At 28.3% G+C, this 15236-nt stretch overlaps 1 protein-coding gene across 2 annotated transcripts in view; it reads left to right on the top strand.

The window, feature by feature from the left end:
* LOC142331578 (uncharacterized) overlaps positions 1–14531 on the top strand; it is a 58812-nt gene extending 44281 nt beyond the window's left edge. Inside the window, exons 2-6 of one of the 2 annotated variants that reach the window (XM_075377580.1) lie at positions 1288–1449; positions 3033–3323; positions 7917–8069; positions 12239–12367; positions 14027–14531. In XM_075377580.1, the coding sequence (XP_075233695.1) occupies positions 7920–8069; positions 12239–12367; positions 14027–14311 (564 nt within the window). In that variant the 5' untranslated portion in view covers positions 1288–1449; positions 3033–3323; positions 7917–7919 and the 3' untranslated portion in view covers positions 14312–14531. Of the gene's footprint in view, positions 1–812; positions 1450–3032; positions 3324–7916; positions 8070–12238; positions 12368–14026 lie in introns of those variants that run through there. The other variant, XM_075377581.1, reaches the window with a different exon arrangement.
* Positions 14532–15236: the final 705 nt, after the last annotated feature.

Below are 15236 nucleotides of genomic sequence, written 5' to 3'. Positions count from 1 at the left end.
GTATGTATCTCACGTAACTCAAAACAGGATGTTGAAATTTTGGATTTAATATTATTGGACCACCTAGTTTTGCCCTACACTTTTTATTGCATTGACTGAACCAAAAGTGTCCAAAAAAAGCCCAAAATCCAAAAACATTTGGGTTTTGGGCTTTTTCTTAACTGCAGTAGTAAGCCCTCGTTGAGAGCTTTTCAACTGTATAAGTGGTACTTACTTTCATCGGTTCCAGTGTAATAGCCAAATAAAATTTTAATTAATGAAACATTACAAGGGGAAGGCACATCTGTTCTAATCTAATTTTTTTCTCCTTTTTTTAACTTTTTTTTTAGTTTATATATATTGATTTATTAATAATTATTAACCTTTGATTGTAAAAAAAATTAAAATAAATAATTCAATAATAACAATAAAAAAAAATTATGAAAAAATATCACAAGTTATTAATAAAATAAAATTTTATATACTTTTCATTTAAAAAAAAAATGTTTATATATAATTTAATAGGCGAACAAGGAAGCCATGTGGTATCCACAACAGATTTTTGTTCTGAAATGTAGTTTAAAATTTCCTCTTTCCAATGCCGTTTGAATCGCTTATCTCTGTTGTATATAAAAATATGTATGATTTTTTTTGTCGACACAAGTTTTTCATTTTATATCAAAATGTTGACTTTCACTGTATGTTTCCGTTTACTGTATTATTTTTCATCTTGATTATTTTTATGATTTGCTACTGTATATTTTTTTAAATTATCAACAATGTTTCTCATTATTTTGTAACATAACCTTATTGACTTGAGTGTAACATTCCGTTGGTGTAATTTTGTTTATCTGTTGTTAAGTGTTCAGTTGTGGATATTATTTGTTATCGTTGTTTATAGTGTAAATAGTTGTATTTTTAGCCCGATATGCGTAGATTGAAACTTGGTTTAAAAAAACGAAAAGGTGGATGTAATTACAAGACTCCAACAACCCAAAATATTTCTCCTGTTGTGTCTTTAGCAAAGACTAAAATTTTGACGTCAAGGGGTAAGTATGGGATGCTGAAAGAAGGCATATTTTTAAAAAGAAATTAAGTTTTTTTCAAGGATTTATCTGATAGTATGTAGCTGGAAAAATGTTTTATCTTACAAAACCCAAAATGTCAGTGAAAGTTTGAATAATACGATTTGATTAATTTTTACGATACACAAATTAATTTTTGTTAGTATTAAAACTCTTCATTTTGGAATATACCATGCTATTTGCAAGTTTATTGACTGAAATATAGTAAAATTTTTGGCTTTAGAAGAAATGAAGTTAGATCCAGGCAGATACACAGTTGATGCAATGAAAAAACTAGATCAGGAGCGAGTGAAATGTAATGAATGAGACATCCAACCAGACAAAAAAGAGTAGACAGAAGAGGAATCTGAGCAGAAGAAAATGAGAGATTAGTTGTGAACAGCAGGTATGTTTTCTGTTTATACAATTTTTTAGATGCAGTTTTTACAATTTAGGTACACTTTTCTCAGCTACTATAAAAGAAACTTCAAATTTTTTGTGAATGTACAACTCACTTTGCTCTTTCAACTGAATGTATAGTGTTTAAAAATTTTAAATATTTTTGAGGGTAAAAATGAAACATAAAAAAGACTTACTTTTTTTTTAATTATTAAAATTCTATTTTTACACCAAATTAAAAGTTGTACGTTCAGAATTTGTAAAACATAACGTTTAAAATGAAAAAAAAAGAAAAGGTTATATACCTTATTTGGTTCAAGAGGTTAGAATACCAATGTTAACATTGTGTTGGATAGGGATCCATGGTGTCCTTAAAGAAAGAATAAAATAATAAATATTTTATTTATATGAGTCTAAACAAAACTTTTTTTGTATTAAAAAACTTGAAATTTAAAAAAAAAGCCATAAAAGTGTCATAACTTTCCCAGAGAAGTTACAACTCATGATGACCATATCTCCCTGCTCCATTGATCCTTTATAGCCAGAATTAAATGGCCAATATTCAGAAATCATCATAGAACATTTTTTAGCAGTCAGTTTATCCAGTCAGGAGATATCAACCAAAACAATTACTGGTAAAAAAAGTAAAAAATTTGTCTTATTGTCCCTCACCCTTGAATGAAATCGGGTAAATACATAACAAAGTGACATAAAGTAAAAGAATCATCCAATTATTTCAAGAATATGAATTTGAGTCCATAAATGACAAGAAAGAAAAAAGGTTTCTTCTATATCTTTATCAGAGTTCCAATCAGACCAACACCATCTGAAAATATCTAAGATATATTTTCCTTATTTTTCTGTTTAGCCTCTTGAACCACCGTATGGTATTAATTAAGAGGATATGTATGAATGAAATGAATTGTTGTCTTGTACAAATGAAGTGTATTCTGAGGTGAATACATTCCTGAGATGCCAACTACCAAATTAATTGAAAACCCAACTACCAAAGAGCACCAGTATCCATGATTTAGTATACAAATCTGTATAATAGTAAAACAAGAGACAACCTTTAAAGTGTTTGTAGAAATAAAATAAAATTCTTGATTTTTGACTGCAGTAGAGAAGAATGATGCTTTGTCTTTTGATTGCAGTCCTGTCACTACAGGTTAAACTGCTGGAATTTTTAATTTTTTAGTTGCAGCATTTGGGCAATTTTATGACCGGTCAATGTAAAATCATTTATTATTTACATTTATCATTAGAGTGTTTACTTCATAATGCGGTTTCTCCATCAATGGTTTCTTACTGACCTCTTTTCTTTAACCTTTTGGAATTATAGTCTCGCTGATGTTTTTAAAATTAATCTTGTAGGCAAATATCGCTTGTCAATTTAAGAATTGTATATTTTATACAGTAGTTATGCAAGCCTAATGGTTAAAGCACCTGTTGTTTGTTGAAGGGCTTTCTAAAATATATCACTGTTACTTTCCTTTGATATTTGATGTATGTATAAACATTTTTTTTTCATATTTATAAATATTTTTTATAAAATAATAAAATATTTTTATATTTTGTATTATATTTCAGACAGTTAGAAGGAGATTTTGAAATTGAATATATCTGTAGCGTATTGTATTAACTGAACATTGAGAAAGATCCCAGGCGTAGATTTATCCAGAGAGGAGGACATGATATCTCGATGAACCAGGAGGGACCCTGATAGGACCGCAGCTCTAAGTTGCATACAAAGGGAGGACTAGCCTACAGCCATATCACTTAGGGTCGACCGAGGCAATGTCTGCAAGGCACCACATAGCCCCTAAGCGGTTAAAAATGTTACAAAAAAAAAGTTCCAGTATTGAGTGAGAAATTGATAAGGTCTTAAATCAATTTTGAACTTGTTTTATTTTACAGCTTTATAACTTTTTACATAGTAACAGCATCTCTTAGTTGACATGAATGATTATAAAATAAAATAAAAAGTTTCAAAATTTGCTTAGATTTATTGTGAAAGGGTCTGTCTCTATAATGAATTCAGGTCTTTTATAAAGACCTTTTATTTTAATTAACGATTAAATTTTTCCTGTTATTATTTACTTCCAGAAATAATAGAAAAAAGTAATATATAGAACATTTTTATTGATGTAAGTAATTTAAAAATTAAAATATTTATGTAGCGCTTCAAAAATTTTATGTGGAGAAAGAAATTTTACTTTTATGGTCTTTAGGTGAAATAGATTAAATGTATATTATGCCGATAATTGAATGTAATTGACCGTTTTCATTGCATCCTTATTTATTACTCTTCAGTTTACGTGATGTTGCACTTGAGATGATCAAAGTGTAGTAGAATATCAAATTATATGGAAGTAGATTTCTGTCTTACCTAAATCCTAAAGGTATAATAATACCTTTTATGTTTTATTTAGATTTGACTAATGTTACTTGAAAATGTTTTTTTGCTAGATTTTAATTGAGCAGTACACTATATCTATTTAGTGTTTACTGAAGTTTGTCTTGTCTAGATGAAAGTAAATCTCTCCTGTACAATTCTGTTAATCAAAACCAAACAAAAACATGTTTTCTAGTAATATTGCTCAAAACTATAATAAGTTTTCAATAATTTAGTATTCAATAAGAAATTAGCTTATTTTTCGACCTCAAAATGATTATTTTTTTGGTGTGAGACTTCAAAAGGACACTAAACAGAAAATGTTTTGACATACAAAACTTAAAGTTACAACAGTCTTAACCATTTAAAATGATTTATTTTGAGTTATGAGACTATTATATCCTGAAGCACCTGAAGGACAACTAAAACATTTTTAGTAGAAAGGATATGGGTGGGTGATCAATTTAAAAGGAAGACAAAAATTTGATTTAAAAACTTTTGACTATAGCCTAACTAACATCACTGTATTTTATTTATTTCTTTTCACAACTAGTTTCAAAAGTAGTGTTCAGTACACAAGTAGTGGTCTTGCACCCCAAAATAGATTGTTTTGAGGTAGGAGCATTTTATAAATTTAATTTTTCTATATTTAACTATAGAAAAACGGTTTTGTTATTTTCTTTATTACATATTCCGCTTATAAAATGTGAGAATGAAATATTTTATTTAAAAAAATTAATAAATCCTATCCGCTTTTAAAATATTTACGATAAAAAACTTATGAAGCTGTAGAAAAGATTATAAATGAAATATTAACATTCAAAATTTAAATAACACCGGCTGTAGTATAATCGCATGTTGTTGGCCTTTCATAGCCAAAGCAGAGAATACCAGAAAGAAAAAACAGGTCAAATAGTAAAAAAAAATAAAATGTTTTTATGTTTAAAAAACCTACGTAAGCAATTAATCAAAAGCAGCTGAACTGCTGCATGCGGTTAGTATGCTTGGTTTTTAGATTAATTGTTTGTAGGTTACATCCATGGCAACAGTCTGGAAACTTTTCACCGATGATAAATACCATTCATGTTATTTACCGTATGTATATTGTTTAATAAGATATATGTTTATGACTAGTCTGATGGTTTGATAGGTTTTTATTCAACTGCTATTGTCACACTGGGCAATAGAACGTCACTAAAAAAATGACACATTCACAGTTATTGTCGCAATCATGTTCCTTTTAAAGTGGTGTAGGTTTTGTTTTTGTTCTCAGAATTTGTTGATGAGAATATACATCCTTTTTGCCTGATATAATGTTTAAACAGTCACTAATTTTTTTTTTTTTTTTCTATCTGATTGCTATGTTTTTCTGTTTGTACTTTTTTATGTTGTATGACCTTGTATACTTTTGTTTGTGGTTTTGAAAGCTTAACTTTATTTCCTTTTGAAAACATGAGTAATTTTGTTATAAATATTAGATGTATATTATTATTATTACTACAAGTCATAAGTCTGGTTGTTTAGCTATTATTAACATGTACTACATATTTTATTCTGTTGACTTTTTAATTATAAATTATTAATTTATTCATGTTAACCGAAACATAATAATTATAATATAAACTGACATTGCATAAATATTACATTGTATATAATAACAGTTGAATATTGTCCGTGATTTTAGCGGGTAGAACTAATGAAATAAGTCATTTAAGTATTGTTCTCCTGGCCTTGATCAGAACAGTTCTTATTGTTGACAATTGTTTTACAATAAAATTAGCCAAGCAAGCCTTTCACTTGCATATCGAGAAATCACTTGTAGATAATACTATAAAAAATTGTTCATTTAATTATCCTCAGTTTTTCCGTTCAACCATTCATAGATTAATATAAGATTTTTATTTCTATATAACATACATGATTTTCTGAGTTATTTTGAAAATATTTTATAAGAGATTAATTTTGTAATACATCGTATTACATTTTTAATCAATTTTTTCTGTAATCCAGAAAAGTCTCTTCTGTAGATCCATCTTGACTGACTTCAGTTTGCACATCATTGTCAAACGTTTGTAAAAAATATAAAACCAATTCTTCCTAAATATTAGGATTTTCATTGGAAGTTGTTGTTTGATAACAAGGTCCTTCCCTCTCTTCTGTTTTGCTACCATTTTGTCTGTTTTTGTCTTGTTGAAAACATCAACACATCCTGTTAATTTTCTATTTCAATATTTTTTTTTACCTGTACATTGGGCTGTAACTACTTCACCTTTTTTCAGTTTGGTTTCTGTTAATTTTTTTTGTATTTCCTTTTTGATTAGCCATTAATGTACCAACAAGATTTGTATAACAATCAAGTAACTGAGAAGCCAATGATACACTATACCAATTTTCATGATAGTGTTGATTCAGCTTCAAGTAATGGTCCAGCAAGCTCCAACACGTATTTTCCTGGAACCCCTTTGCCTGAAATTGCTTCTTTTCCAGCATATGTCACGAGATTCCATGTGTAGCCGCAGACAAGGCATAATATGAAGTTTCACCCCATGCTGGTGTCTTTCTTTTGGGAGAGTATTGATGAAAGACAAACTGTCCCATAAAAAGAATTATTTTTCATCGATTCACATCTCTTCCTTCAGGATTCATTGCATCTTGAAACTTTGAGAGAAGCTAGTCGATGAGTTGTTGAACTTTGTACAGTCTCATTATATGGTGCATTTTCATTATTTGAAGCGTGGAACATTCTCAGAAGAATCTCAAATATTGTACAATAAGTTAGCTTACTAACCTGGTTAGAATACAACAGACTTGCTATATACTTGGCATTTTACCAACACCCATGCACAAAATTTTTCAACAGAATCTTTCCATTTCATTTATATCAGTTTTATTCCATTTCTACAATCTAGAGCTTTTTTATAATTATCGATTGCTCTCTTTCTCTTGACATATTCAATCTTTTGTTTTGCATAAGAAATTTAAAATGGTATGATTGATGAAAATTGCATAATACACTTCTTGGGGGTTGGCTTCTGTGCCTTTGCTTTATTTTTCGTCATTAACTAATAGTAGAAAAAACATTGGGATGAAATGTATCCCGCTATATCTAAGCTATTAGATTAAGTTAGATTAGTTTCATTATTTCCTTCATTGTTATCAGTGTGTAGTGCACTGTTGAAAACATTGGAGCATTGTAGGCTCTAACGGTGCACACTCCAAGATAATCTCAGTTTACCAGTAATAAAAGAAATCTGAATATTGCTGCCGCTACTTATGTCAGCTGAATTACTGACAGAATTGGACAGATTCATAATTCTATCATAACTTTCCTCTGAATCGCTGTACAAACCTCTAATTTTTTGTCTTGTCATTTACAACTGGTTTGTCAAATTTTGATCTGTATTGAGGGTTTTCATGAGAATCTGTGCCAAAATCAGCATTATTACTAGAAACCATTTAAAAATAAATCAAAACATGAAAACGTTGTGCTGGAAAATACTAGAATTAGGTTTAAAATAACTTTTTTATGTTTAGTAACAACTTTGTTAATTTACCAATAAACAATTAAAAATTTCTAGATTGTAGAGAATTTACTTCAGGGGAAATGAATGTAAATAACATTTATTAAAATTAAACAATTTATTTTAATAAAAAACCAAAACGCACAAACTGAATCTGGAACTAAATTAAGACAAATACAAAACTTAGCAATAGCAGAAAAATTTCATAAAATATATATTTTAAAAAAAATTGCATATATGTTAGTACAAATCAATGAATCAGTGAGCCAAGGGCCATGTCACATGGCTTTTTAGATTTACCGTGAGCCACATATATGGCGTCCTGTGTTAATATTATTCGCTTGTTCTTGTGTTCATATCTTTTTCATTGAAAAAGCTTGCATCAGTATCAAATATAACATCATTCGAGACACCATAAAACATAAACAAACAACAATCATTAAGGAATTATAAGAAAGCTATTTATGAAAAGTGTAAAAGACTCAACAGCATTTTTATATATACATTTTTTTTTATGGATATTTATTTTTGTTTTGGTTCTTTGGTTTTTTTTTATAGATAATGAATGGGCCTGCAAATAATACTTTTAGTAATGAAGCTCAACCTCTTAATAAAAACATTAAATTAGAGACTGAACCTGATAATCTAGCAGAAATAATGTATTTTTTGTTACCACATCACATGACTGAAACTAATACATCACATGAACGTGTAAGTTTAATTTCTTCTTTTTTTTCATCCATTTCTCTTTCATCTGCATATTTTCTTTCCTGTTTTTCCAACAGTTCTTCATTCTTTTCTTTATTTTTCCCTTCTCTCTTCTGAGCAAATGTTGTTGTGTCTTTTTTCTGTGAAATCTTCTTTGCTGGTTTTCTGAACATTATTCTGTATTGTACACTCTGCTTGAAAAAATATTTCCATTTTCATTTACAACCACTGAACTGTGTTGATTTCCATTCTTTTTTTCTGTAAATGTGGTTGAAAATCTGTTTTGTGAGACTGAAAAAAGATTTTGCATGAAATTTGCATCCATTTGCTTGTATTCTTATTGATTCTAGATTTTTTCTCAAGTTTTTACTCTATTTTTCTATTGGATTTATTTTATGTGATTTCAAACTGAAGATGTATCTAATACAAACAGGTCCTCTGGTTTGATTACTGGTATTTTAGTGCCTGATTTTGGCACCTACTGAGATGTTCTTGTTGAAAATATCTTTTGTTGGTAGGCTAATTTTATTTTTCTCATTGTTGTTTGATTGGCGTTTTTATCTAAATCATTAATTTGCATTATTTCTCCCATATATTTAAATTTGTTAACTTTATTGATTTTCCATATTTCGTTTTTAGGGACTCGGGAGAATCTTGGTTGGTCATGAATTCTGCAGTTTTCTAAGAAATTTTTAGCCTTATTTCCCCTTCAAATTATTTTAGGTGGTTTACTTGTTCTGCTACCTTTGCAAGGTTCTCTAAGAAAATGTTAATATTGTCAGCAAAGGCTAAGCAGTTAATTACAGTTCCTTTCAGTTTCAGACTCTGTTTTATTTAATGGTGTGTTCCAACTTTTTTTAACCCTTTCCCATTCTTTTACTACTTTCTCTAGGGCACAGATGAAGAGAATTGATGCTAAATCATTCCCTTGTCTTATTTTTGTTTTAATTTCTAATTCTTCCCTTATGAATACACTTCTGTTATGAATTTTAGTTCTGACTTTGTGATTGGAAGAGCCTGTTCAGTAATGTTAATTGTGTTGGGATCCACACCAAATTATTCTAGGATATTAAATAAGGAAGTTCTATATATTGAGTTGTATGCCTTTTTGAAATCTACAAAGACAGTTACTTAGTTTTTATCATTTTTCCTTATTATTGTTTTAAGGTTCGGGATTAGTACAAGATCTTACTTTTCTGATTCCTTCTTATTCTCCCAGTTGTTAAGTCTATATTAATTCAATTCTATTATGTAGTGCTTTTCAAAGGATTTTATTTGTCAAAGATAAGAGGGAAATCCCTTTGTTATTTACTTCTGTATCATCTTATTTGTGTAGTGGATGTATAAATGCATTTTTCCAATCTTGTGGGATTTTTTTTCCGTTATTCGTATCTCTTCCACTAAGTTTTTCTTTGTTGTTTTCATGAATCTTTCTGTAATTCTGCTGTAAAACAAAACGTGGGTCCACCACTACACTTTCCAGTTGTAACAAGCCAGTGCGGTGTGGTGTTGGAAAGGGGAGGTAGTCCCAGTGAAAGCCAAGACTCGACTGTTAGCTGACAAGGTTCTTTGAACCATTTTTTTCGATCGGCGAAGTATTTTGCTGATTGATTTTTTACATAAGCAATGCACAGTCAATGCTGTTTACTACTGCAAGCTGTTGAACGAGATGAGGGCTGCAAAAGGCTGATTCGAGAGGCCATCCTCCTCCACGACAATGCCAGGCCCCATACTGCAGCTCTAGAAGAAATTCACTGAACTCAACTTGATCACTCTCCCTACAGCCCAGACCTGTCACCCATCACTCTACAATGCTGTGATACAAAATCTACCTTCTTGCTGGGAAAAATGTATTACTAAAGCAGGAAACAAAGTAGAAAAATAAATTACATTTGCCTTTTATTTTTCTGTAAATAATTTTTTTAAAAAACTATATCCTGTTTATATTTGATTTACTCTCATAATTTTCATTACTATTATTATTTTCATTATTTAATTTTTCATTGTTATTGCCTAATTTGTAAATTTTGGATTAACTCATATATATGTATAAAATTAATAATACAATCTAAAATTTAGAAAACAAACCCTAATAACGACAAAACTAACAACAAATGGAATGATTATCATTCCAGTTGGCATTGAGTTATATTGTTCAAGATTTTTCATTATTAGGGTTTATGTTTTCCAAATTTCAGTTTCTATTTATTTAATTTTCTTTTTTTCTTTTTGTTTGATGTAATTTTGGAATTTTCTACTGACTGATGATGCGGGATCTGACAAAAGTTGACTTTTGTTATTAGTTTTTTTTAGATTTCTGCTACTGTGTTTGGTGGTTATTTTTTTATTATTTGTGATATATATGTATATATATATATTTTCCACATTGAAGGTCTTTGGTTCAAATCCTAGTAAACGTTAGTTGCTTTTGTATGGATTTAAAAATTAAAGAGTAGATACTGTGTGCTTTGGTTGTTGGGGTTCAGTCAGCCACACGTCTCAGGAATGGTCGGCCTGAATCTGTACAAGACAGACTAACCTTTGTTTACATATCATTGTCATCTAATTGAGCCATCGTGAACTGATATGGTGATGACTAAAGGATGTAAATATACATCTGTGTATATTTTTCTCATAATAGAAAAACATATCAAACAATATAAAAAAATTTCTTCAGATGACATTTCATGTTTCTGCTAAATTAATAAATCTTATTACTGCAAAATTTATATATAGCAAACTGGAAAAAAAACTTCTTAAAAAAAATATGAGTGGATAATGACAAATAATGTATATGAATTACTATTCTAAACGTGTTTTTGTCATCCTGTGTAAATGATAAGTAATTAATTAATTTTCTATTCCAATCTTAATAATGTTTTGTTTTTTTATATAAAATCCTGCAATGGAGCTAATCAAAACTAAGGAAGGCAAACTTATTAAGATTAAATTTATAATTATAATTATAGTCATAATATTAATACTGAAATTATTTAGAATTTTATTACATTATTTAAGTTGTTAAAAAATGTGTAAAATTTACTAATTTATACAATTTACAATTACAATAAATTTGTACGTTTACTAATTTGTGCAATATACTAAGCATAAAAGTGTGTATAATATAAAAATTATTACATCATCTTCATATTTATGAATCTTCTTCACATTACTGAATCTACAATTTTGAATTTTAATGCAAGAGTATGGGGATGGTCATTTGTTATCCTATTATTATGTTTAATTATTTTTATTCTTTCGTCATTTTTATAAGATAGTAAGTTAAAATTTTAAGTGATCTCAGTCCTTAACAATTAAATTGTTTTTTTTTGTTTATAAAAACATTCATTTATTTATGTATGAACTTTTAGTTACTTCTGTTTATTTTTTAATTTTTATATTCCCTTTTTTATAAATGGCTCTTGTCTGCGCACAGGTTATCCTTTGCAGGTATTATGTTCCTAATTATGTATTGCAATTCTTTTATGCATTTCATATTTTGTACGAGTGAAATAAATATTTACTCATTCATTCATGTATGATACAAATAAATGGTTTTTCCTAAAAACTGCTAATTATTATTTATGAAAGTAGTTTATACATATTTAGGAATTTAGGCAATCACATCAAGATTACTCAATAACAATCTAACTCTAGTATACTAAATGTTGAATATTGCAAAATTAATATTTTTATAATCTGGTAAGTATTTGTGAGAAATAAAATTAGAATTCAAAATCCTAGGTAATGTTATCTCTGATGATATTTTCAATAAATGATATTTATCACAATAAAATATCACCAAAAGCAACATTTTGTCAGTAAGATTAGAAAAAAACTAAATCATGAGTATTACCGCAACATTTTAACAAATTATTTGATTGTAAAAGATAACAATTTGTAGAAAATAATACCACCTTTCAGTTTGTAAGGAGAATAGCAGCATTTTTAACATTTAAATTTGTATGGTAACATTCAGCAAAAGAAACATTTTCTAGTACAAAAGCTGGCACATTAAAGTCACCTAATAATAATAATAATAATAATTTAACTGTAGCTGTGCTGTTTGTTTGTGGTAAGTAAATTAGATATTCAATTGTTTTTATTTTATAAATTGTATAATAAATCGTAAACATATTTATAGCATTAATTTATTACTTTTTTTATTACAGCAGATAAATTTAGTACAACTGAAAGAGGAACCGCTTGACATTATGAATGGAGATATTGAAAAAGATCCCTTAGCAATTGAAGAGACGAACTTAGTTAAAACAGAAAATTTAAAAGTTGAAAATGAAGTGGTAAGAGTGTTATATTTTGTTTACAGTAGAACACCAATTATCCAGATGGTCCTTGAAAGGCAAAATCTGGATAATTTAGATGTGTGAGAAAAGTAATGAGACTGACTTTTTGCTTACCAAAGTTTTTATTTTTTTCAAACAACAATATTATCCCCCTTCAAAGTAGTTCCCTTGGGCAGCTATACACCGGTGGAGTTGTTCCCACTCTTGATAGCACCACTGGAAGGCTTCAACTGGTAAGGCTTTTAACTGGTCGGTCACAGTCTTTTGAACGTTCCAGAGTTCCAAAATGATCTTTTAAGATATGTTTTAATTTCAGGAAAAGGAAAAAGTCACAAGGACTCAAATCAGGTGAATAGCTAGCGGGGTTGAGGAACCGTAGGAATTCATTTTGAGGTTAAAAATTCCGTGATGGAAATGGTCGTGTGACACGGGGTATTGTCATAATGAAGCATCCACTTGTCTGCAATGTCTGGTCTCACACGAATCATGCTTTTCCTGAGCTTTTCAAGGACACCTTTGTTAATCACTTGGTTGACAGTTTGTCATGGAGAAACAAATTGTTTATGCACGATACCCGTACTGTCAAAAAAGCAAATCAGCATGGATTTGATCCTTGATTTGCTCATTCGACATTTTTTTGGTCAGGAGATGATGGAGTGTGCCACTCTTCGCTTGGCCGCTTTGTTTCAGGATCGTATTCATATATTCTGAAAATTAAATATCTTATTCTATCCTTGTGTTTATGTTTCTGAATATGCAATCTTTGCTAAAAAAAGTCAGTTATTCTTAAAAAATAACAATATCCATCTAAATTGAACCAGACAACAGTACTGTGTTTTCGTATAATTCAATACAATACTTCATAATAAGGCCCTTTCTTGTAAGAAAATTATTTTCTTTTACAGAAACAACATTCCTCTATTCATGGATATTTAAATATACAAAAAAAAAATTATCTACCTTCTGATAAAAATGTACATAAATATGTGCTCAAAATAATTTTCATCATCGCCCTCTGAATAGTGAATTATTTGTTTGTGATTTATAAAAACAATTCTTTTAATAACCATACTCCTCTGTACCCAGTACAAATTAATTTATATTTAATAGATCAACCATAAGTATAGAACAATTAAAATAGGATGACTTACCTTATTTCATTACATAACAGAAGTGCTTTCGTGAATTTGATTCACATCATCAACTGCATACATTATATATATATATATATTACAAAACCATCAAACACTTACAATCCATGACAGCATACTGCCCACTTATAATTTTATGTTAAAAATATTTTTAAACTAATTAAATTTAACTTATACTTTAAAACCTTTAATTTAAATTAAATATTTAAAATTATAATCTCAACAAGAGACAAAAACATAAAATATAAAAAAATGTAATGAGTAATGTACGTATTAATATAAATAGTAACAGTACTTCTGATATATACAATTTGAGTAGTATTCATAAAATTGTATGTAATGATTCTGATCATATTTATATTGGTAAGACCAGTAGATTCTTTAAAACCAGACTCATGGAATGTTTTAAAGTTGTAAAAAAGGCAAACTTGTTTAAAAATAAACACACAATATCAGATAAACTTAAAAATATTACAAATTAAAAAATGTTATTTTAATTTTACAGGTTACTATCGATAAAGCAACCATCAGTGGAAGTACCAAGCATTGTATTACTTGCAAGAGATGTGTAAATAATTCTGTAAATGATGGAATTATAAATAAAAAATCCAGTGAATGTAAGTGTGCATATTGTGAAGTAACGACAGAAGAAAATTTAGTCGAGAATATAAGTAGTGAAAACACGTTGCCTATCCAGAAAGGAAAGAATTTGGTTTGTGAATATTGCAATGAAAGAATCAGATGCAAATGTTATTTAAAGAAAAACATTAACTTTCACGGTAAAAACTAAAAAAAATAATAGTGACTTTTGTCAAAAGGCGTTTTCATGAATAAGAGCTTATTCATGATAATGATTTAAAAACCCACCTTATTGCGCATAATGAAAAGAAAAATTATGTTTGTAACTTTTGTCAGAAGACTTTTAATGATAAATCTAATCTAAAATCACATTTATATATTCATACAAAAGAGAAAAATTATGTTTATACCTTTGGTCAGAAGACTTTTAATCAAGGTTCTCATTTAAAATTACATTTAAATATTCATACCAAGGAAACAAATTATATTTGTAACTTCTGTAAAAAGTCATTTAATCATAAAAAAAATGTAAAGACACATCTTAATATTCATAAAAATGAGAGAAATTATGTTTGCAACTTTTGTCAAATGTCATTTAATTGTAAAAGCTATTTAAAGAGACATCTTAATAATCATACAAAAGAGAAAACCTATATTTGTGCCATTTGTCAGAAGAACTTTAATTCAAGAATCTTATTTAAAATCACATTTAAATATTCATACAAAAGAGAAAAATTATATTTGTAACTTTTGTCAGAAGACTTTTAATGATAAATCTAATCTAAAATCGCATTTAAATATTCATACAAAAGAGAAAAATTATGTTTGTAACTTTTGTCAGAGGTTTTTAATCGAAGTGCTTCTTTAAAAATACATTTAAATATTCATACTACGAAGAAAAGTTATATTTGTAACTTTTGTCAAAAGACATATTATTTTAAAAACAGTTTAAAGACACATATTAATACTCATACAAAAGAGAAGAATTATGTTTGTAACTTTTGTCAGAAGACTTTTAATCAAAGTTATTCTTTAAAATTACATTTAAATATTCATACCAAGGAAAAAAAAATTAATTTGTAACTTTTGTAAAAATCATTTAATTATAAAAAGAGTTCAAAGATACATATTAATAT

Source organism: Lycorma delicatula, chromosome 10 (genome assembly GCF_047948215.1).
Source record: "Lycorma delicatula isolate Av1 chromosome 10, ASM4794821v1, whole genome shotgun sequence".
Classification (NCBI taxonomy): domain Eukaryota; kingdom Metazoa; phylum Arthropoda; class Insecta; order Hemiptera; family Fulgoridae; genus Lycorma; species Lycorma delicatula.
This window is presented reverse-complemented; position numbering and strand designations above follow the sequence as displayed.